Source organism: Pantherophis guttatus, chromosome 4 (genome assembly GCF_059756535.1).
Source record: "Pantherophis guttatus breed Tessera chromosome 4, ASM5975653v1, whole genome shotgun sequence".
NCBI classification, from domain to species: Eukaryota; Metazoa; Chordata; class Lepidosauria; order Squamata; family Colubridae; genus Pantherophis; species Pantherophis guttatus.
In genome coordinates this window covers 59,635,270-59,656,684 of record NC_142066.1, presented here as the reverse complement: position 1 = coordinate 59,656,684, position 21,415 = coordinate 59,635,270, and the positions used below count along the sequence as shown (strand labels likewise).

At 37.6% G+C, this 21,415-nt stretch overlaps 1 protein-coding gene across 2 annotated transcripts in view; it reads left to right on the top strand.

Annotated features, from left to right (window-relative positions):
- MAP3K3 (mitogen-activated protein kinase kinase kinase 3) overlaps nt 1–21,415 on the top strand; it is a 64,703-nt gene that overhangs the window by 21,461 nt on the left and 21,827 nt on the right. For both annotated transcript variants that reach the window (XM_060691733.2, XM_060691734.2), the window contains exons 3-11: nt 186–275; nt 2,097–2,137; nt 4,290–4,389; nt 5,465–5,578; nt 12,567–12,687; nt 13,743–13,876; nt 15,495–15,568; nt 17,652–17,719; nt 18,563–18,655. In XM_060691733.2, the coding sequence (XP_060547716.1) occupies nt 186–275; nt 2,097–2,137; nt 4,290–4,389; nt 5,465–5,578; nt 12,567–12,687; nt 13,743–13,876; nt 15,495–15,568; nt 17,652–17,719; nt 18,563–18,655 (835 nt within the window). The remainder of the gene's footprint in view (nt 1–185; nt 276–2,096; nt 2,138–4,289; nt 4,390–5,464; nt 5,579–12,566; nt 12,688–13,742; nt 13,877–15,494; nt 15,569–17,651; nt 17,720–18,562; nt 18,656–21,415) is intronic.

Sequence of the window (21,415 nt, the reverse complement as noted above, 5' to 3'; positions counted from 1 at the left end):
GACACACAAATATCTTCCATCCCTCTCCATGCTCAAATACTTCCTACCAGTATACTTTCAAGGTTGTTTCACAAACATACTCTATCCATTCTACACACTCACCCCTGCACTTCTCATTCACATATCATACACCTTTGATTTTTTTCTCTTCTAAATAAATAATTGAGTTTTTTTCCCTCTTTAAGAAAAAACACAGTGCCAGCAACCCAAGTCTCCTAAACAACCTTATGATAAGAAAACAAAACAGTCTTGCAGCAGAGGAAAAAAAGTCACAGGTAAAAAAAAAAAAGTTTTCTAGTATTGACTGTTCAGCCAGTAGTATAGCTTTTACAATAGTGCAAATAGCATTAATTTGAAAGAACTAAAATGAAAAGCAGCATTTGAATTTCTCCAAATAGAAAAGCATATCTTAGTTTCATATCTTTTGTTATAGCCAAAAGTAAATATACGAGGGCTCTGTCTTGATAGAACTAATTATTAAAGGTAGAATGCAGGGTTTTATTCATTCATTCAATTTATGTGGCTGCCCCTATCACTGCAGGAATTCTGGGAAGTTAACATTATTATATAACATCAAACATTAATGACAGCCAGGGTACAAAACCAATTTGATATGTATGAAACAATAACAGACTCTAATTAACAGGCTGACTCTAATGCCTGGGAACACATCCATGTCTTTAAGGTTTTCTGAAAAGCAGGAGGGTTAGGGCCATGACACAAAAGACCTGCTTTCTGGATCCCACAAGGTGATACTTTTTAATTCATGGGCTAGTACCATGCCTCTCCTAAATCTACAGGATGGTTAGAAACAAAAGAGGTCCTATAAATAACCTGGCCCTATATCATGACAAGCTTTGTGAGGGACAGACAGACTCTTGGATTGCACCTAGAAACACATTTGATATCCAGTATAGCTAATTGTAAAAGTGTAACGTGAGTGCACCACAATACATAACTGCCAACACTGCTACATTCTGAACCAGTTATAGCTTCTGGATACTGTTTAAGAGCAGCCGCATCTAGAGCATATTGTAGAATTTGGTTAGAATGCAGCATTGCAGGCTGATTGCAGGCTAATTCTGCTGACTGCCAGAGTTCGATTCTCACTGGCTCAAGGTTTACTCAGCCTTCCATTCTTCTAAGCCTGGTAAAATGAGGACCCAGATTGTTGGGGGCAATATGCTGACTCTGTAAACCGCTTAGAAAGGGCTGTAAAAGCACTATGAAGCGGTATGTAAATCTAAGTGCTATTGCTGCAAAGTTAGAGTCATGAGAAGATAAGGAGATAGGGAATAGAGAAGATGAGAATAATGATGGAAATACTGCCTTTCTAGATAGTTTGATAGTGTTGTGGGAATTAGTTGTTTAATAAATAAATAATTATTTAATTAATAAATAATCAGAACTCCTTCAGACAGTTACTTGTGCCCTGGTGATTTCATGACTAGATTATTGCAGTGTATTCTATATGGAGTTTCTCTTCCATCCAGAAGCTGCAACTTCTGCAATGGTGCAAACAGTATCCAGGCACTTTTGGATATGTCCATGTGTCACTGCTGCTATGAAATCTGCATTGGTTGCCAGTCAACTTCCTAGTACAATTCAAAGTGCTGCTTATTACCTATAAAGCCCTGCATGATTTAAAGTCTAGATACCTGAGAGTCTGTCTGTCTCCAATTATCTCTGCCCACTTGGTGCATTCCGGAAGAGTGGTCTGCTCCACATCCCTACTATTAAACATTGTCACCTTAGGTATTCAGGAAGTAAACCTTCTCTGTTTTAATCCCTGCCCTTTGAAGTAGATCCCACAGGCAGTAATCTTCCTCCTGGCATTCTGGAAGGCTCTTAAACCTGGCTTTGGTCTCAAGTCTAGAACAATGTATTTTGGGGGACCCTGTTGTGGTTTCTTGTTATTACAATTGTTTTAGCCTGGCCTGTTTGTATATGATTTTAATTGTTTTTATTGGGTTCTATGCTGGGCGACTAGTAACAAATGTAAACTATAAAATATCCTCTGAGATACTTTTATTATAAACTGAATAAAAAAATATCAAAGTATTTAATAGGCAATATGAATCATTTTGTTTTGGCAGAGTGACATCAGGATAAAGTTTGAACATAATGGGGAAAGGCGGTAAGATTTTGATTTATTTTTTTTTGTTTCTTTGTTTCTTTTGTACATACCTTACTGCAATTCAGATATACAGTCAGGATTGTATATATTGGAACAATGATAAGCTTTTTAGCATTTGGCCTCAGTACCAGTGGTGGGTTAGCCCCTGGTTCACACCAGTTCTATAGAACCGGTAGTAAAACTGATGGGAGGCTCTGCCCACCGACCCTGACGTCATCAAAATGCATGCACAGAAACTTCTGCGCATGCGCGCGGCCCTGTTGCAAACCAGTAGTAAAGGTAAGTAGAACCCACCCCTGCTCTGTATGCCACCACATTGTGTTTGAAATGGAAACCCTCAAGATATGAATGAAGGGAAAACTTCCAGTTTTAATTCATGGGGTTTGACAAAAGTGTGGCATTAACTCTTGAGAAATTACAGCTATTTTAATACACTCACTCCCATTTTTGGTGGCTTATAAATAAAAAACTAACATAACTACAAATACAAGGATTGTTTTTAATACTTGGATGAAAATTCTTTGCAATCAATAAATGCCTTAATTTCTGGAACCCAAGCATATGAAAAACGCTGAATTTTCTCCTTTGAGATACTTTACTGCAGTTGCCTTCAGCTGTTGTTTGTTTGTGGATTTTTCTGTCTTCAGTCTTGCCTTCAGTAAGTGAACCTTCTATTGCACCGAGATCAGGTGACTGACTTGGCCAGTGAAGAATATCCCTTTTTTGCCTAGAGAAACTCTTGGGTTGCTTTTGTTATATATTCTGTGTCATTATCCATCTACAATATGAAGCGGCATGCTATTAGTTTTGCAGAATTTGACTGAATCTAAGCAGAAAATATAGCCTTGTACACTTCTGAATTCATGCTCCTATTTTTATCAGCAGTCAGGTTATCAATAAATACCAGTGACCTGGTTTCAGTGGCAGCCATACGTGACGCTGTGATAACATGGCCTCCACCATGTTTGACAGATGATGTGGTATGTTTTGAATCATGAGCTGTTCCTTTTCTTCTTCAGACTTTTCTCTTCCCATTCCTTCTGGTACAAATTAATCTTCATTTCATTAGTCCAAAGAATCTTATTCCAGAATTGGGCAGCTTTTTTAGATGGCAAAGTCTTATCTGGCCTTTATCTTCTTGAGTGTTACCATTGCATTTGATTGTAGACATTGACAATAATGTGCCTGTCGCTTCAAGAATGTTCTGGACTTGGCTTGACATTTTTCTTCACTATTGACAGAATTCTGTGGTCATCCATTTTAGTGGTCTTCCAGGCCTTTTAGCAGCGGTGAAATCCGGCCGGATCTATCTGGTTCGCACGAACCGGTAGCACCAGCACGGGAGGCTCCGTCCACCCACTGGGACACCATTACATCCCATTTTTTACCCTCTGCACATGCGCAGAAGGTTCTGCACATGCACAGAGGAAGCTCACACAAGCATAGCACACACGCTCACATTCCCGAACCGGTAGCAAAGGTAAATGCATTTCACCACTGCTGTTTAGTGTTGCTGAGCCTGCCAATTAATTCCTTCTTTTTAAGAACGGCAAACTGTTGTTATGGTCACTCCCAATGTTTTTGCTATCTCTCTGTTGGATTCATTTTATTTCTTTCAGCCTAACAGTAACCTCTTTTACTTGCATAGACCTCTTTTTGAACCGCATATTGATTGTGTGTGTGTGTGTGTGTGTGATTTCTCAATGATTAACAGTTGCACTTTTGTCAGGCCTCTTGAATTAAAGCTGAAAGTCTTCACTTTGCTCACATCTTGAGTGTTTCATTTCAAATTCAATGTGTGGAGTACAAGAGACCAAATGCCAAAAAAACCCTTTCAGTGTCCTAATATAGACTAACCTGACTATTGCAGTTATCTTGTGTCGGATCTGTAATGAAACTTTTGTTTTTTTTTCCCTTTACAATTAAATAATTAAAAAGTACATAAATAACAGAATCCAAAGTGGAGGGACTGCCTGTAAAAATAAAGTAGTGAGAATTTATGAATATTAGCAAAGGATGGTTACGTTAGCAATTTAGAAGGAAGGAAGAAAAAGGAGGAAAAAAGTTTGATACACTGTCCAAACCATTTTGTTACATGAACTATCTAGAGCCCACTTTGCTGCCATAATCAGTATTTTGGTGTCCCATCCAGAATTATTCCCTTTACCCGGCCTGTCCGCTATGAAGATGTTCAGCAGAAAGTGAAAACAGCTTTTGGGCAGCCACTGGATCTCTACTACATGAATAATGAGGTAGTAACTTACACTATATAGTGTGTTTTTATTCCTTTCTAAAAGGGTTAAGTTTAGTTCAAAAAAAAAAAAGGAAAACAAAAGGCTGTGCAAGCAACTTAGAAGTAAATGCTTTTGTTTCAGGAGCAATCACAATAAAAGTATCTTCTGTACGTGCAAGTGCCTGCTCAGAAAGTGTAAGACTGTGGCACCAAAAACCACCCCTCCAAATAGTATTTGTGATTCTTGAAAATGATTTCTACAGCTCCAGTTTTCTGAAAAATTGTATTGACTTTAACTGAGTCTGAGTCTGAAATAATTTCAGTTCCTAATTTTCAGACAGATAACTAATTATGTTTACAGTATCTGTCAAAAACAAGATACTCTGTTTCATTAAAGGGAATTTTACTAAAGAGAATAATTAATTTTCAAATAAATGGAACAATTGAGAGGATCACTACATTAATTATCCTTTCAGGAAATAGGAGTGATTGGAACCAATCAGTTTGCAGTTGCCTGCCTATATTGAATGTCCTCCAAATGTGTTGGGAATTTATCTGCTTTTTACATTTTGTAAAATTTAATAAAATTATTATGAAACAGATTCCCTTCTAGCATATATAGTTCAGATAATACAGAAAGTGTCAAGTTGAAGAAGTCTGCTTCACTTATTGGGGAAAAAAAGTATAATTGGATAATACATGGAAACCAACTTGAAAATTTGAAATTACTAAACTGATTTTTAGTATTAAAATTAATTTCATTTCTTTCTCACTGTTCTTACAATAAATTCAAAGGAATAGAAGTTTTTCTGGATATCAGGGAAATGCATGTAGAAATAATTGTTAAAAAGGTAATATTCCTTCATGCAAAATAAATGCAGTTTGAAATATATCTGAAGGAATAGTTTCGCTATTTTATAGCTTATATATGTTTTCCTTACATAAATTCTGTTATTGCAAATCCATATAGCATAGTTTAAGGGTCAGTATTGCTTTGCTGTCCCCTTGTTCAACAAGTGGTCCCTTGTTGCTATTCAGAATTTAAAATGGAATGAACCTTTACGAACTCTTTTGTCTCTATTTATTCTTTGCAGTTATCTATTCCTTTGAAAAATCAAGATGACCTTGATAAGGCAATAGATCTGTTAGACCGAAGCTCAAATGTGAAAAGCCTTAGAATATTACTGCTGTCTCAGGATAAAAATCATGTGAGTAAAAGCAATATAATATATTTCAGTTTCACATTTGTTGTGATTGTCACAACAAATTATTGGTCATTAACTGGTATTAGTTACTGACTTACTAAAAGATTCTTTACTACACTGCTTAAAGCAGAAACAAAGTATCACATAATTTCTTGGTCTTCCATCCTATTTCTGGCCATCACTGAATGTTCATCTTGAAGTTGTTTGTAAGGAAATTACAGGTTGTGATAAACCCCCAAATATTGGCATGGTATGAATTCCTGGCTAGAAAGCAAGGAAAGTACTTTTTACGACAAATATTGCATTGATTGATTGATTGATTTAAAGTTTTCTTTCCATGATCTTCCACATGTGTTGTGTTGTGATCTTCAGTTCATATATACATACACACACACACACACACACACACACACACACACACACACATATATATATATATATATATATATATATATATATATATATATATATTTAAAAAGTTTTAACAATCATTACAACAATTTTCCCCCATCCCACCCCTCCATCCCCCCTCTCCCTCCAACCCCCCTCCCCCCACCCACCCACCCCGGACTTCCCAGAGCAAAAACAGGTATAGCATAACAACATAAACTAAAATAATCTAATTTTCTGTAGTGTCCAAACTCCCCCTTGCTCTTTAACTCCCCCTTCAACTAACTAAAATATTCAAAAAGGAAATATAGGTTTCATTCATAAGCTATTTGTAACTTTTTTGTCCGATATTTGTTTTGAATATAGTCAATCCATCTTCTCCATTCCGATATATATCTTTCATTTGTATGGTCCTTCAAATACGCTGAAATTTTGGCCATTTCTGCTAAATTTGCTAATTTTAGCGTCCATTCTTCAATAGTAGGCAAATCTTCCTTCTTCCAGTACTGTGCCACCAAGAGTCTGGCTGCTGTTATTAAATTTAAAATCAACTTAGTATCTATAACAGTACAATCTGTAATTATGCCTAACAGAAAAAACTGTGGAGTAAATTTTATCTTCTTTTTGAGAATATTTTGAATAATCCACCATATTTTTATCCAAAATGCCTTAATTTTTTTACATGTCCACCATATATGATAATACGTAGCATCATCACATTCACATCTCCAACACTTAGGTTGCACACTTGGATGCATACAGGCTAGCTTTTTAGGATCCAGATGCCATCTATAAAACATTTTGTAAAAATTCTCTCTTAAATTTTGGGCTTGCGTGAACTTCACATTTCTGACCCATATTTTTTCCCATGTTTCCATCATTATTGGTTCTTCAATATTTTGTGCCCACTTTATCATACAGTCCTTAACTAACTCCGTTTCTGAATCTATTTCTAGCAACGCATTATACAACCTTTTTATATGCATTTGACTTTGATCTCTAATCTGTTTTACCAAATTTTCCTCATTTTGCAGAAAATCAATTTTCTGATCTTCTCTTCATCTAGCTTGCAACTGTACATATTGAAACCATGTTCGAATTGTCCTTTCTTCTCTTACTTGATTCAGAGATTTTAATTGTAGTATACCTCTTTCCTTGTTAAGAAGCTCTTTATATGTAATCACATCCTGCCTTTGCTCTACACTTATATTCTCTATCGCGTGTCTGGGTATTGCCCACAATGGTAACTTCTCGTTTAGTTTATACTTGTACTTTTTCCAGACACGCAATAGAGCATTCCTTAATATATGACTTTTAAAAGTCTTGTCCACTTTCTTATCATATAATAAATAAGCATGCCACCCGTAAACCAAATCATATCCCTTAATATTCAATATTCTTTCTTCTGTTAAATTCATCCAATCACTCATTGCTGATAGAACAGCTGCCTCATAATAAAGTCTTAAGTTAGGCATTTTGAGTCCTCCTCTTTCACGTGTATCCTGTATTATTTTTTGTTTTATTCTCGGTCTCTTCCCTGCCCAAACAAAATTATTAATACCCTTCTGCCATATCTTCAAATTCTCATCTTTAAGTATTGGTATCATTTGAAAAAGGAACAAAAATTTAGGCAAAACATTCATTTTTACTACTGCTATTCTTCCTAGCAAGGATAATTGTAATTTAATTAGACCTACAACCAACTGTAATGGTTGGGTTAAAGTAACAACCAAGTCATCTGCGAATGCTCGTAATCTATAGTCATACATAATTCCACTTATTTTGTCCGACCCACGTATCTTACTTAACAAAAATTCCAAAGTCAGAATAAACAATAATGGAGACAAAGGGCATCCTTGTCTTGTTCCTTTTTCTATATTAAAAGTGTATGTTAAACTACCATTAATTATTATTTGCGCTGTTTGTTTCTGATATATTGCCTTAATAGATTTTGTGAAATGTTCCCCAAACTGCATCTTTTCTATTATTTTCAATAAAAATTGCCAATTCAATCGATCAAATGCTTTCTCTGTATCAAGAAATATCAGCACCGCAGGGATTTGGTTGTTCTTCCCCAAATACTCCAATAGGTTAACAACTTACCTTACATTACTCTTCATTTGTCTACCATTTATAAAACCAGTTTGATCATTATGAATCATTTGTTGCATGACTGTCATTAACCTATTTGCTAATATTTTAGCAAAAATCTTGTAATCTGTATTTAAGAGTGATATGGGCCTATAATTTTTTGGCTGGGTATGGTCTTGCTCCTCCTTTGGAATCAAATAAATATAAGCTGTCCTCCAAGATGGGGATACATCTCCTCCAGATTGTATATTAGTAAATAATTCTTTAAATGGTCCCACCATTTCTAACTGCAAATGTTTATAATAAGCAGCTGTCAAGCCATCTGTCCCAGGAGCTTTATCCATTTTCAACTGCTTAATTGCAGACATAATCTCCTCAGTAGTTATTGGTTGATTTAAACCCTCCCTTTGCTCTTTTGTAATTGTAGGAATATACTCTTTCTGTAGGTATCTATCTATATCTGTACCTTGAATTTTATCACCAGCATACAACTCGTATAAAATTCTAAAAATGCTTTTTTAAGCATATTTTGCTGATAAACCTCTTTACCTTTATATTCTATTTTCTCTATGGTCCGTGACTTTTGCTTTTTCCTTAACAAATATGCTAACTACCTCCCTGGTTTATTAGCATTACAAAAAGTATTATGTTTAGCATATTGCAAATTAGTTGCGACCTGATCTGCCATTAACATATTAAATTGCCCAATAAAAGAGGCAATAAATTAATTGCCTCTTTTATTTTCTTATCTGCTGGATTCAATATCAAAGCTTGTTCTTTTTTCCTGATTTCCTCTTCTAAGTCCTTCCTTTTTTTTCCTGTTTATGTCTATATTTATTATTCAGATATATCAAAATGCCTCTCATATATGCTTTACTTGCATCCCATACCATTTCCATAGATGTACCCTTATGCATATTTATAATAAAAAATTCTTTCATAAATGTTTTACATTCTTTTACATTTTCCTCATATCTAAACAAATTTTCATTTAACCTCCAAGACCTCTTAGAGCCCCTTCCATACTCTAATTCCATTCAGACTGGACTATGATCGGTTAAAACTCTTGGACAAATCTTCATCTTCTTCACTCTGGAAAAGAAATCATTTGTAATTAATATAAAATCAATCCTTGAGAAAGATTGATGTCTATCAGAAAAAAAGGTAAAGTCTTTTTCTTCGGGGTTTGTCTCTCACCAGATATCTCTCAGTTCCATGTCCTCCATCATTTCAAAAAACGATTTTGGCAATCTAGCACGTATTGAAATGTTCAGCAAGAGCCCCTTCTTATCTTTTTTAGTGCCCAAAACTCCATTCCAGTCGCCCAATAAAATACATGATTTATAATCCCATTGTAATAACTTGGAATGTAAAAGCTTATAAAATTTTTCCTGTTGTTGGTTCGGTGCGTAGACTCCAATTAAAAGTATTTTTTCTCCTTTTATTAACAGTTCAATTGCTAAAAATCTTCCTTGATCATCTGCTTCAATTAATTTGGCAATTAAGTCTTTTTTTAGGTATATAACTATACCATTCTTCTTCTCAGGAGCAGATGCAACAAAATGTATACCTAACCTTGCATTTATTAAATATTTTTTATCTTTACTTCTAATATGAGTCTCTTGTAAACAAATTACATCATTTTTAAACTTTCAAATAATGAAATATTTTTCTCCTCTTTTGTGGTGAATTTAGGCCATTAACATTCCAGGTCAAAAATCTAGTTGCCATTCTTGGCTCTCTGAAGCACTTGGAGCATCTGCTGGAAATCTCCATGCATTTTACTTTTTGGCTTTGCTCCTCCCACTGCTTCTGTTTTTGTAGTATCTTGAATCATTTGAAGTTGCTGCACTCTTAATTCTTCTTGACGTTTGGCTGCCGCTCGAGTCTGTCTTTGATCCTTAGGTTCTTCTATCTCCAAAGCTTGAACAGTAGTCGAAAATTGTATTAATTCTTCTTGAATAATCAAATCACCCTTTTGGGCCTGTACCAACAATTCTTCTTTCTCCCCTTTCTTGCCCCATCCATTTCCGTCTTCCTTCTAGCTTCCTGGGACTGAGGGCATCCAGCCTTTAATACATTGGTATAAAAATCTCTTGCCTTCCACACTGAATTGAGACGGTATCTTTCTCCTGAATAATTCACCACTAAACCAGCTGGAACTTCCCATCTATACTGTATCTAACGGTATCTCAATTCTTCCACCAGAAAGGCATAACCCTTTCTGGCTCTCAACATTTTGGGGGGAATTTCTTTCAGTGTTAAAACCTCCTGCCCCTGCACTTGAAGTTTGTTTTTAAAAGTGACTTGTAGGATTTCATTGTGTAATCTCCTTGTTGTAAAATAAACTACAGTGTCTCTTGGTAGATGTTTCTGTCTGGCCACCCATGAATTGACACGATAAATTTTGTCAATTTGCCATTCTAAATTTGCTTTTTGATCTTCCATTATCTGTGCAAATGCTTCTGAAAAGATCTCTCTCAAATTCTCTTGCTTATTTTCCTTGAGGCCTCTTATTCTCAGAGCAAATTCCATGTCTCTATATTGTATCATTATCACATCCGCCTCTGCTCTTTCCCTCTTGTCCCCCATTTTATTTTCCAAGTTCTCATTAGACTGCTTAATTTCTTCCACTTTTTCATCTATTGCTTCAATGTGTTCTGCCAATCCTTGTACTGCCATAATAATATCTTCTCTAATTTCTTGGTTTCATTTTTGAATAGTCTCTTTGACCTGTGCAATTTCTTCAGCAACTTCTCGAGTTTGCTCCTGAAACATTGAAGCAATTTTTGTTTCTGTAACAGAGGCTTGTGTTTTGAGGGCTTCCTGCAACATTTCAAATGTTAATATTGTTGGTTCCGTTGGAACAGAGAGAGATTGCAATCTGGACGTTTGAGCTGGTGAAGTCCCAGCACTTTTGGGGACAATAGTCTTAATTTGTTTTGAAGCCATTTTTAGTTTCCAATTTAAATTCAGTCAACTGCCAGAACTGTAAATCCACCAAATCCAGAAATCAGTCTTTAAATAATATCAGTCCTTTTTTTTTTTTTAAGGATCACTGCTGTAATCTCTAATCATCTCCTTTTTTAAAAAAAAAAACACAAATCTCTAATTTTAGACAGGGGCTGCCAACACTAAAAGAAACTTTCCTTTTTAACTTTCGCTTTCACGCCCCATTAAAGCACAATCGCCATCTTGGTTTCACTTAGTCCCCTTAATAAATCAGAAGGAAGTAATATACATTTGGAGTTAAAGTTCAGTACTTGCAGATCTCATCTCTCCTGAGTTTGCTCAGCCTGCTTCCAAATTATGTTTATTCAAGCGTTGTTTGCAGGGGTGGTTGCGGTGTCTTCTTCTGCTTGAAGCAGAAATGTCCCTGATCCGGAGCTCTGTCGGGCTTCCAGGGAGCTCTCAGCCTTCGAGCCCCAGAATTGTTCCTGGGGCTCCTTGGGGAGCTCTACCTACGCCCGTATGCTCTCTTCCTCCCCTTTTCCCAGGGAGAAAGTTTTCAAGCCACTAGACAGCTGCTTTGTGCTGTTCTAGCGGCTTTACGAGATCGCAGGGCTGGCGCTCAAGGGAAGAGCGTCCTCGGTGTCTGCGGTGCCACCGGAAGTCCCATACATACATATATTTAAAGCCTTATTAAGTTTTGAATCTCTTAATAATTTAACTGTTAATTCTATATTGTAGAATGCATTTGTTTGATTTCATTCACTTTTTTGTTTGCTGATTACATTAATTTTAGGATTTATGAGAATTATAATCTCCAAAATCTCGAGGATAGTAGATAAATTCCTCTTATCATAATAGAATTAACTTGGCAATATAAATGTTAAAATAATTTAAAATCTAGCATTTGATTACATATCTCTCTGTTTAAAAAAGTAATTTTTGCTTGCTATTGAAAAATGCAATTTTTACTTATAAGGGCTACAAGCATTTTACCAATTGCTCCTACTAGTGCCTTCCAAATTCAGATAATATTTAGACTGTAAAATACGGAGAATTCTGTTTTAGAATACCTTTGAACCTCAGTTTGAATTTATTTATACTTAATAAAATAAAATATATAAACTTGCAGATATATCATGGGATCTTTGCTAAGAATATATCCCTCATTAATTTTAATGTTATAGTGAGGAATCCTTAGTAAATGTAGTTAGTTCTGCACTCAGAATGTGCAAGGCCTTTTGTAAATACTTTGTGCATTGTCTTGTCAGGTCTTTAACAAGTTGTAGGCTATAACTCAGATCCAGACTTTCATAGCACTCTAGTTTTGGTTCCTATCCAGTATTTGTCTAGCTCAAAATTAATATTCTGAATTTACCATGATGTAATTTAGCCCCCTGGTACAGATAGGAATAACCATTTTGATTTTACTTTTAGTCACAGATTAATAATGCCATTCTGCTTATTTTTTTCATTCTTGTCATTGTTTTAAAACTAAAACATTCTAATCTTCAAATCCTAAATTGTTTAAATCTTACTGGTCTCACTTTGTTTTTAACAGATCAGTCTCTCATCCCATGCAGGGATGCCAAAGCAAGTCAGAATCAAAACTTCCCAATCTACGGGAGATGTAAACACTGCCTACCAGCCACTTGAAACCCGAAGCAGACACCTGTCCATTAGTGAGTGTATTAATCTGTCACTGTATTAATGACCATAAATAATGTTGAGCTCTGCAAACCTTTGATTTGTGGCTTGTTATCTTCATGTCCTATTATTAGCTACCGAACTGTACTCAGCTCCTGGACAACTGTGTGCATATAATCCTTTTCTTAGTCCCCCCCCCCCTTATGCTATAAATTCTAACTTTCTTTTTTCATTCTATATATACATGCACTTTTTCCTTCTTCGCATCTCTACTATTAATAGTTATATGAACTAAAAATTAATAGTTATATGAACTAAAAATTATGCAGCTATTTCCATCCATATCCATTCTGAATTGCATCCATAAAAGTTCAAAAAACAGAACAACTCCTTTCCTTGCCGTCTGTTTCCTTTGCAGTTACTGTTCTATTCATAACTTCCTGTCTTCCAGTGCTAGCTTTGTGAATTTTATTTAATTTCGTATGATATCATATCTCTCATCCATAGCATATGTACAAAAATATAAAGCAATTAAATCATTAACTATAATGCCCTTTGAAGAGCATTCAGTTACATGTCAGATTTGTGGAGATACCAGGAGTGTAGTCCTGCCTTGTTATTTGGGCACAGTTCCAACCTATTGAACCTGAGGAAATGGACAGAGCTCTTATGTCTATGAACTTGAACATAAAACTTTTAAGCTTTATACTCCTCTTTGTTGACTAAGACTGCCTTGGAGATGGACCTTGGAGGTTCATTCTTGAAGAAGGGAGTTGTCCCTCTGCTTCTTAAATGTAATTTTTATTGTCATATTTCCCCCTTTTTCCATTTACAAAGTCACAACACACTGCATTGTCAGAATGTTGCTTAAATTATCATCAGGTGAATCACACATACAAAATCTTTTAAATGTCTTTCTTATTGTAAGATCCATTGTTCAAACCATATTCCTAATGTTGGCCCACTGATCTTCTATCCACTAACAGTCGTGCTTGTATTTTGCTTGAAATGCTTCAGTAAAATGTATCACTTCCTTTTCAGCTGTCCTTTATCTTGTGCAGCCATTTAATAAGCATCATTAAATCTTCAGGCTCTCAGAATACAGGCCGAAGTTCACCCCCGCCAGGATATGTCCCAGAGAGACAGCAGCGAATTGCTCGCCAGGGGTCCTATACCAGCATAAACAGTGAAGGAGAATTTATACCAGAAACCAATGAACAAAATGTAAGTTAAAAGCTCAAAGAATTTATCAGTATAAAAATATTTATACAATATACAGATACCAACATAAAAAGTGAGATTAAAAATATGTTTAAAAAATAAAGCCTGCAATTTCCATTGATTTCCTCAATTGAGCTTCTTATATGCTACATAGCAAATTGTCTTACATTCAAACAGATCAAAGAGAACCAGTAATCTTTCTTCCTCCATACTATATTAGCACTCATGCCAATTGGCAATAGCTCTCTCAATATCAATTGAGTTTCTCTTATTTTGCATCAAGGATGTATCTTTTTCTTCATACCAGTGGCTACATTTGACATTTGATAGTGTGTTGGGAGTCATTTACTTCCAGAAAGTGGATTGAATTTGGATTAAAATTAGATTGGATTTGGTTACTTAAATGCAATTAAGGTGAGTATGTCCTAGATATTTACAGTAACAATTATAATTCAGCATCAGCTTTGGAAAGTGGAAACTACAGTCAGATTTTTAGGAAGCCATATAAGGCTTTGGGCTTCAGAGCAAACACTATCTTATGTGGTGATGCCAAATCTCAAACATGGGATCTTCTGCATGTTACATAATTGTCTTACTAGAGAGCTACAGGCCCTTCATTTTATATAGTATTAACTTTTTAAACATGCTTTAATCTTAGCTTAAGGAATTGATTCTTTGTTTTCTCATAGAAATGTTGACATGCTGGGGATCATTTGTATATTGCAAGTGGAGGGTATTGGTTATATACAACTAGGAAATTCATATATCATTAGGGAGGTCCTCCCAAGCTCCAGTTTCTTCCCTTTTCCCTTTAAGCCAAGTGATCAATATTATCAATCGGAGATAAGAGTCAACATAGTTTTTACAATTACCTGTAATGGGAAAATGTCACTCTATATTTGATAGCAAAATTCAGGAGACTCTTCATCCCTCTGGATGACATGCCAAAAATTGCTGGGTTCACATATTAAGATTCTGTGATCTCCTTTTTTGTTTCTCCCTGTGATCCTATTCAGTATGCTTTGAAGAGATAAACTGCATTGATATCAGGAAGAAGAAAATCTCTAGGTTTCTGAGGTTGACTGTCATTTAAACCTGACAGTATTACATAGTGTTGTTAGGAGAGAACTTCTCTCCCATTGCTAGGAGATACATTACTTCAAGGTTGTTGAGAGACAACGTAAGCCACAAGTCTCCTTTCTTCTTCCCATCAGTTCAGTACTTCTGCTTAAGTTGTTAGAAGGGAAGAAGAAACTTAGTCCTTCTCCTCTTCCTGTCTCTTAGCACCATTGACTGGAAAAATGTGTATATGTTGAAGAAATGGATGGGAATGCATAAGTCTACCCCCTTCCCCTCAGGAACCAGTGAAAAAACGTTTTGACTTGGGTATCAAATTGATTGCTACTTACAGGCTATAGTTTTTCTTATGGTGATATTTCTATTAATAATAGATGGAAATACTATCAATTGAGCATGTGGCTGATTCTAAAAAAAAGTCCCACATAGTTAATCTTTGTCAGTTTTAATGAAATTAATTAAAAATCTCTTAATTCAATTTTGCATTCTGTCCTTTCAGCTGTAGGCTAAATTTAATTTAGCTTTTTGTAATCTTCTGTTCTAGATGTTGGATCCCTTAAGCAGTGCTGAAAACTCCCTATCTGGTAGCTGTCAGTCCTTGAGCCAGTCAGGAGAAAGGTATTGACAGTAAGAACTATCGATAGGAATTCTGTAGTAATTTCAACTTTTTTCCATTACTTTAAATACTAAAGTATTAATATTTAACTATATTGCCTATATGGTAAGGCTGAAAATATAGAGGAGGGAAATAAGATAGAACATAATAAACATATCCTTGTCAGACTTTTGAATTCTTATGTTTATTTTCATTAAAAGTCTGTTAGTTGAAATACTTAAAATCCTGGCTAAAATCCCAGTTTAAAATCCTCCAAAATCCCAACAAAACACTTTGTAAGGTCTTTTGAAACTCTGGCTAAAATCCTAACCAACATTTTAAAAGTTTTCTTTTTGGCAATGTTTCGACAAGCTCTCTAACTTGTCATCATCGGGCCCCAGTTTCAGTTTAGAAACTGTAGGTATGTTGCAAGATCGGAGTTGTCGCTTTTCTATGTTTGCTGCTATTGACGTATGCCGGTTAGCCTGCAACTCTGTGTCCTGATTGGAGGGCAGCAGTTTTTTCTCCTGCTTCATTATCCTAGTTGCAGCCTGACTGTGTGTTAAAGGCCCAGCTTTCTCTGGTTCCCTATTACTAACTGTCAATTGCAAAGAAGGATTCTGGTAGGCATCACAACACCGCTGATTGCCTGTTGAGATCTCAGCCTATCTTCTGGCTCGGTTCTCTCTCTCTCCCTATTGCTAGCTATCATCTGCAAAGAGGGAAGGACTCTGGCAGGCATTACAACACCACTGGTTGCCTGTTGGGATCTCTGCCTATCCTCTGATGTTAAAACTTGAGTTTCCCTCAATGCAGGTCTCCAAATACTTGATAACCTAGAAGTGTCATCTTGTCTATTCATATTCTGCAGCCTCTTTTCAATTTAAATAGCCTCCCTAATTATTCTCTTAATAAGATGTTCTTCTTTCACCACTGTTCTAGTATTGTTGAAGTCGATATTATGTCCTGTGGCCTTCATGTATAGTACCAAGGAAGAAGTTCGCTCTTCTTTTTTCACTGCGTTTTTGTGTTCTTCTAAATATATATATATATTTGTTTTCGTAGATTTTCACGGGTAGAGGTATGCAAGTTTTGGTGTATTCGGGTCTTTTCCCGTGTAAGATTGATAGTGTCTTGGCGACGTTTCGAGGTCCCACTCGTTATCTTCAGGCTAGTGTCTTCGGCTTCACGCTAGTGCGAGGAAAGCGTGATTGGAGCTGCCGTCTCTCTATAAATACTGGTAGGGAGGTGTGGGGTGCTGGCTTTGTTGCTGTGAGCAGGTTGGTTGGCTGTGTTGTTACATCTTGATTAGTTGATGGAGTTGATGTTTGCAGATTAGTCGGCTGTTTTGTAACATCCTATGTGGGTGAGGTCCTTGATGTGTGCCCATTAGTCTTTTGTGTTTTAACGACCTGGGTAATGGGGTGTGTGTTAACATCCTGAGTTCTAGTGTTGTGATATCCTGAGTTTTTTGATGTAATGTCCTGAGCAGATGGTTGTGATGGCTGACATACACCATGAACACATGACAAGACTTCAAACTCAGAGCCAAACCAAAGCTCGGGATGTGGCATCACAGCCATCTGCTCAGGACATTACATCAAAAAATTCAGGATATCACAACACTAGAACTCAGGATGTTAACACACACCCCATTACCCAGGTCGTTAAAACACAAAAGACTAATGGACACACATCAAGGACCTCACCCACATAGGATGTTACGAAACAGCCAACTAATCTGCAAATATCAACTCCATCACCTAATCAAGATGTAACAACACAGCCAACCAATCCGCTCACAGAAACAAAGCCAGCACCCCACACCTCTCCACCAGTATTTATAGAGAGACGGCAGCTCCGATCACGCTTTCCTCGCACTAGCACGAAGCCGAAGACACCAGCCTGAAGATGACGAGTGGGACCTCGTCTAAACGTCGCCAAGATACTATCAAGCTTACACGGGAAAAGACCTGAATACACCAAAACTTGCATAATTAAAAATAAAATAAAATGTAACAAGAACATCACACAGACAGAACGCGTTGGAAATCATGCCTTTCTAACACGTAACATTGTGTTCTTCTATTCCATTTTTCAAAATAGCCTTTCATTCCGAAAATCCTGCATGTCCAGAGCCCAGAGCTTTCCAGATAATAGGCAAGATTTCTCAGGTGAGATGTTATCTACACTGATAGTTGCTGGCAAATAAAAGGAACTAGAGAACTTTCATATTTCAGTTGTAGGTTTACTGCATTTACTTTTTGCTAAACAAAAATGTTTACATGTGCAGTTAGTATGTTTCCATCAGATGTTAGCAACCACCTGCAATAGAGTAACAGAGATGGTTGAAAAACTAAATTATTCCTGTATTTCTGATTCATTTTTTACTGTAACAGTTTGAATCTAGTGATTAAGAATCATTTTGGTCTAGTGGTTAAGACACTTGACTAGAAAGTGGGAAACCTTTCAAGTTTTTTTTAAGGGAGATCTTTAAGAAAAGACTGTCCATCCCGTCTCTCCCCCCATCCAGTCTGACACCCCTGATATAGGGTCTCCTGCTTGAGCATGGGGCTGGACTAGAAGACCTCCAAGACCCCTTCCAATTCTGTTATTCTGTTTATTCTGACCTTGAGTCAAGTGCTGCCTTAGCCATGAAAGCCAGGTGGTTGACTATGGGCATTGGGCCAGTCACTCTCTGAGCAGGGTTGTTGTTGTTGTGGGGAAAATTGGAGAAGGAAAGTGTGTTGGATATGTTCATTGCTTAGATAGGTAGTTGGATGGATGGGTGGGTGGATAGGTGGACAGACAGACGTGTGAAACCTGAACTCTCCGACGCCAAGCCTCCCACTTCACCTCCCATGGACCTCCTTTGGAGGTCTTCTTCCCATGGAGAAGTTAATTATTTCTCCCTTTTTTTCTCTCTTCATACCACCTGTGGCAAAATATATTTTTCTAAAAGGGTCTCTGTGTGGATGCATGTTTGATAGTGTAACATTTTTGCTTCTTTATTGTAGATCGTGAGAATCAAATCTTTGATAAAGCTGAAAAAGGTGGGACCTACCCTCGGCGTTACCATGTCTCTATGCAGTACAAAGATTACAATGATGGTGGGTGTGCAATGCCTTTTTAAACTTAATAATAGGATTACTACTTCACAACACTCTCTATAAAAGCTTTCTGTTTCACCTGTTGCCAACCCCTTTTCTCCCCTCATCCTTTTTTAAATAGCTTGAAAATACGAGGAGGAGGAGGCATCAGGCAAAAATGTACCAATAAAATAGCTTTGTCTCCTTGTTTTACTGCAGTAAATTTACTTTTAAAAAAGAGAGTGTGACAGAGAGAAAGAGTTAGAAGAGGAGGACTATGTTAATTTGAGATTCTGACTGTTCCAGGGTTATAAGAGGATGAAAGCAATACCTTATAAGCAACCTTTTTTGCTATCTCTAAAATAGTGCTTATATTCATAATTAATTGGGCAAGTAAAAACAAATTCATAGATGAATTTCCTTGATGAGGGTGTGACATTGTCCAGATGAGGGTTGTATCAGTCGGATCTGATGCTGGCTGAGTCATAATTTTTGACCACTCCCCTTGCTCCGCCCCTTTCATGCCCAGTTTAGACTCAGTCGGCCTGAGAGAAACATCTCCTACAGATCTGGCTATACAGCCCAGGTCTGTTCAATATCACAGAATTGTAAGTCTTTTTGACCACCTTTTTATTTCTCTAGTTTAAAATTGTTACTTCCCCTTTAAATTTTCCTAAGGTACCGGTCTACCAGGCTATATATATATATATATTTTTCCCCCCTTCTATTGTAGCCTGCCGGTTTTGCCTTGCTAGAGCGTCCTAAGCTGCCAGGCTTTGCTTCGCTCCTGGCGGCGGCCATTTTGAAAGCCCCATTTTAAAAGGGAACTTTTTTCCTTTTTCTTTTTCCTGTCTTTTTTGGGGGGGATTTTTTTGATCTATCCCACCAACGATTGTTTAAGGGGCCCTAGACCACAATACCACCAACAATAATAGCGATTCCCTAATTTTAAGGGAAATCGCCAAATCGGGCCGCCGCCCACGCTACAGTGATCCCAAAACCGCTGATCAGCTGTAGAGCGGTTAATTGAAGCGCCGCGGCAATTTTAAAAGGAGTTTTTTGCCGCTTTGCCACCAACGAGTCTGCAAGTTTGGGGGGGGGCAGCAAGCTTCTTCTTGCCTCTCCCTGTGGCATTTCCAGCCAGTATTTTTTATTTTTTCTCTTCGTGGCTGTGGGGGCGCTGAGGAGGTCCGTTTCTAGGCTTGACTAGACAGATACCTCCAGAGCAGAGTTTCCTCCTGCTCAAGTGTGACCTGGCAGCCATCGTGCTTAACGCCAGAGTCGTTGCCATCTCAAATTTCAACCACGTGGCGAAACTGAAACCAAAAGCTATTTCTCCAGTCGACATCGTGGTCGCAGTGAGTATACTAAAGATGGCAGATCGCTCTTCCCATGGGGAGGAAAATACTATGTACACTGGGAAGAAATCAACTTCCAAACGTAAGCACCTTTCTAAGCCTGAGGAGAAGGATTTAACAAAGAGGCATAAATCTCTAGAAAAGCAAGCTAGTGAAGTGCCTGCAACTGAGCCTGGTAAGGGGACCCCCCCCCCATCTACCCCCCCTCCTCCCATTTCAACTGTTAGCCAGGCCTGGTCTTCGGAGGGAGAGGGTAATGTTCTTCAACAAGACCAAAGCAATTTGCAAAACCCCTTTGCAAGTCAATTAATGACCCCTGCAACTCCTGTATTTGGTGGGCATGCAGCTGCAGCTGCTTCAACAGGTGAATCCTCTATGCCTGTGCTAACCCCCGAAGATCCTTTAAAAAATGTGCCAGAAGGATTGAGAATTCTGATTGAACAGGCCATTGCTTCTAGAATGGCAGCCAATATTCATGGTCACCACTCTGGCTCTGCTATTTCAGAGCGATCTGCCCGTATTAGAATTTCTCCTGCAGTCAGTCTTACTGGCTCTCATTCTCCTGCAGCCTCCAGAGTTAGTGAAGCCTTTGTGTTTGAGGAAGAGAGACATTCTGACCTATCAGATGATGAGGGGATAATCCAAGATCAACCTGCCTTTACAGGATTATTTCCCCCCAATAAATTCAAGTCTTTATTGCATAAGGCTCGCTTAACAGCCGCCTTAAAGGAAGATGAATATTTTCAAGAGATGCAGGAGGCTCAAAAGGGTGGACTACAGGGACCTTTTTCTGAACCCCCCCCCTGAACTTTGTTATGTACCAACTCCACAACTGTTCATAGACGTGGTAAAGAAACAGTGGGCTGGGCCTGCAACCATGGCATCTGCACATGGTTCAGATAAGAAATATTATGCTGTTGCTCCAAAGTTTGCTCAACTCTTGCAAGTTCCACCTGTAGACAGCCCTGTAGCGGCCCTTTCCTCTTCTTCTTCATACGTAACTGGGGATACTTCTGAAGGTCTAAGGCCAGAAGACAAAAAGTTAGAATTTCTGTTTAAAAAGAACCATCAGGCCTCGGCATGGGCAATTCAATCAGCTTCATCAGCCTCTTTTTTTAATAGAACTACCATCCTTTGGCTTCAACAGTTACAGGCAAGGGTACCCCCCAGTGAGGTTCGCCTTCATCAGGATATTAATAAAATCATTGCTGCCACTCAATTTTCGGCTGATGCAACCTTGAATTCAGCCAAATTTGCATCCAGAGCCTTAGCCTCTACAGTCTCAGCCCGCAGGATGCTCTGGCTTCGCCAATGGCCTGCTGACCTTAAGGCCAAATGGCGCTTGGCTGCAGCTCCATATTCTGCAAACAAACTATTTGGGGAATCACTTGAACCCCTTCTTGTAGAGACACGGGATAAGCGA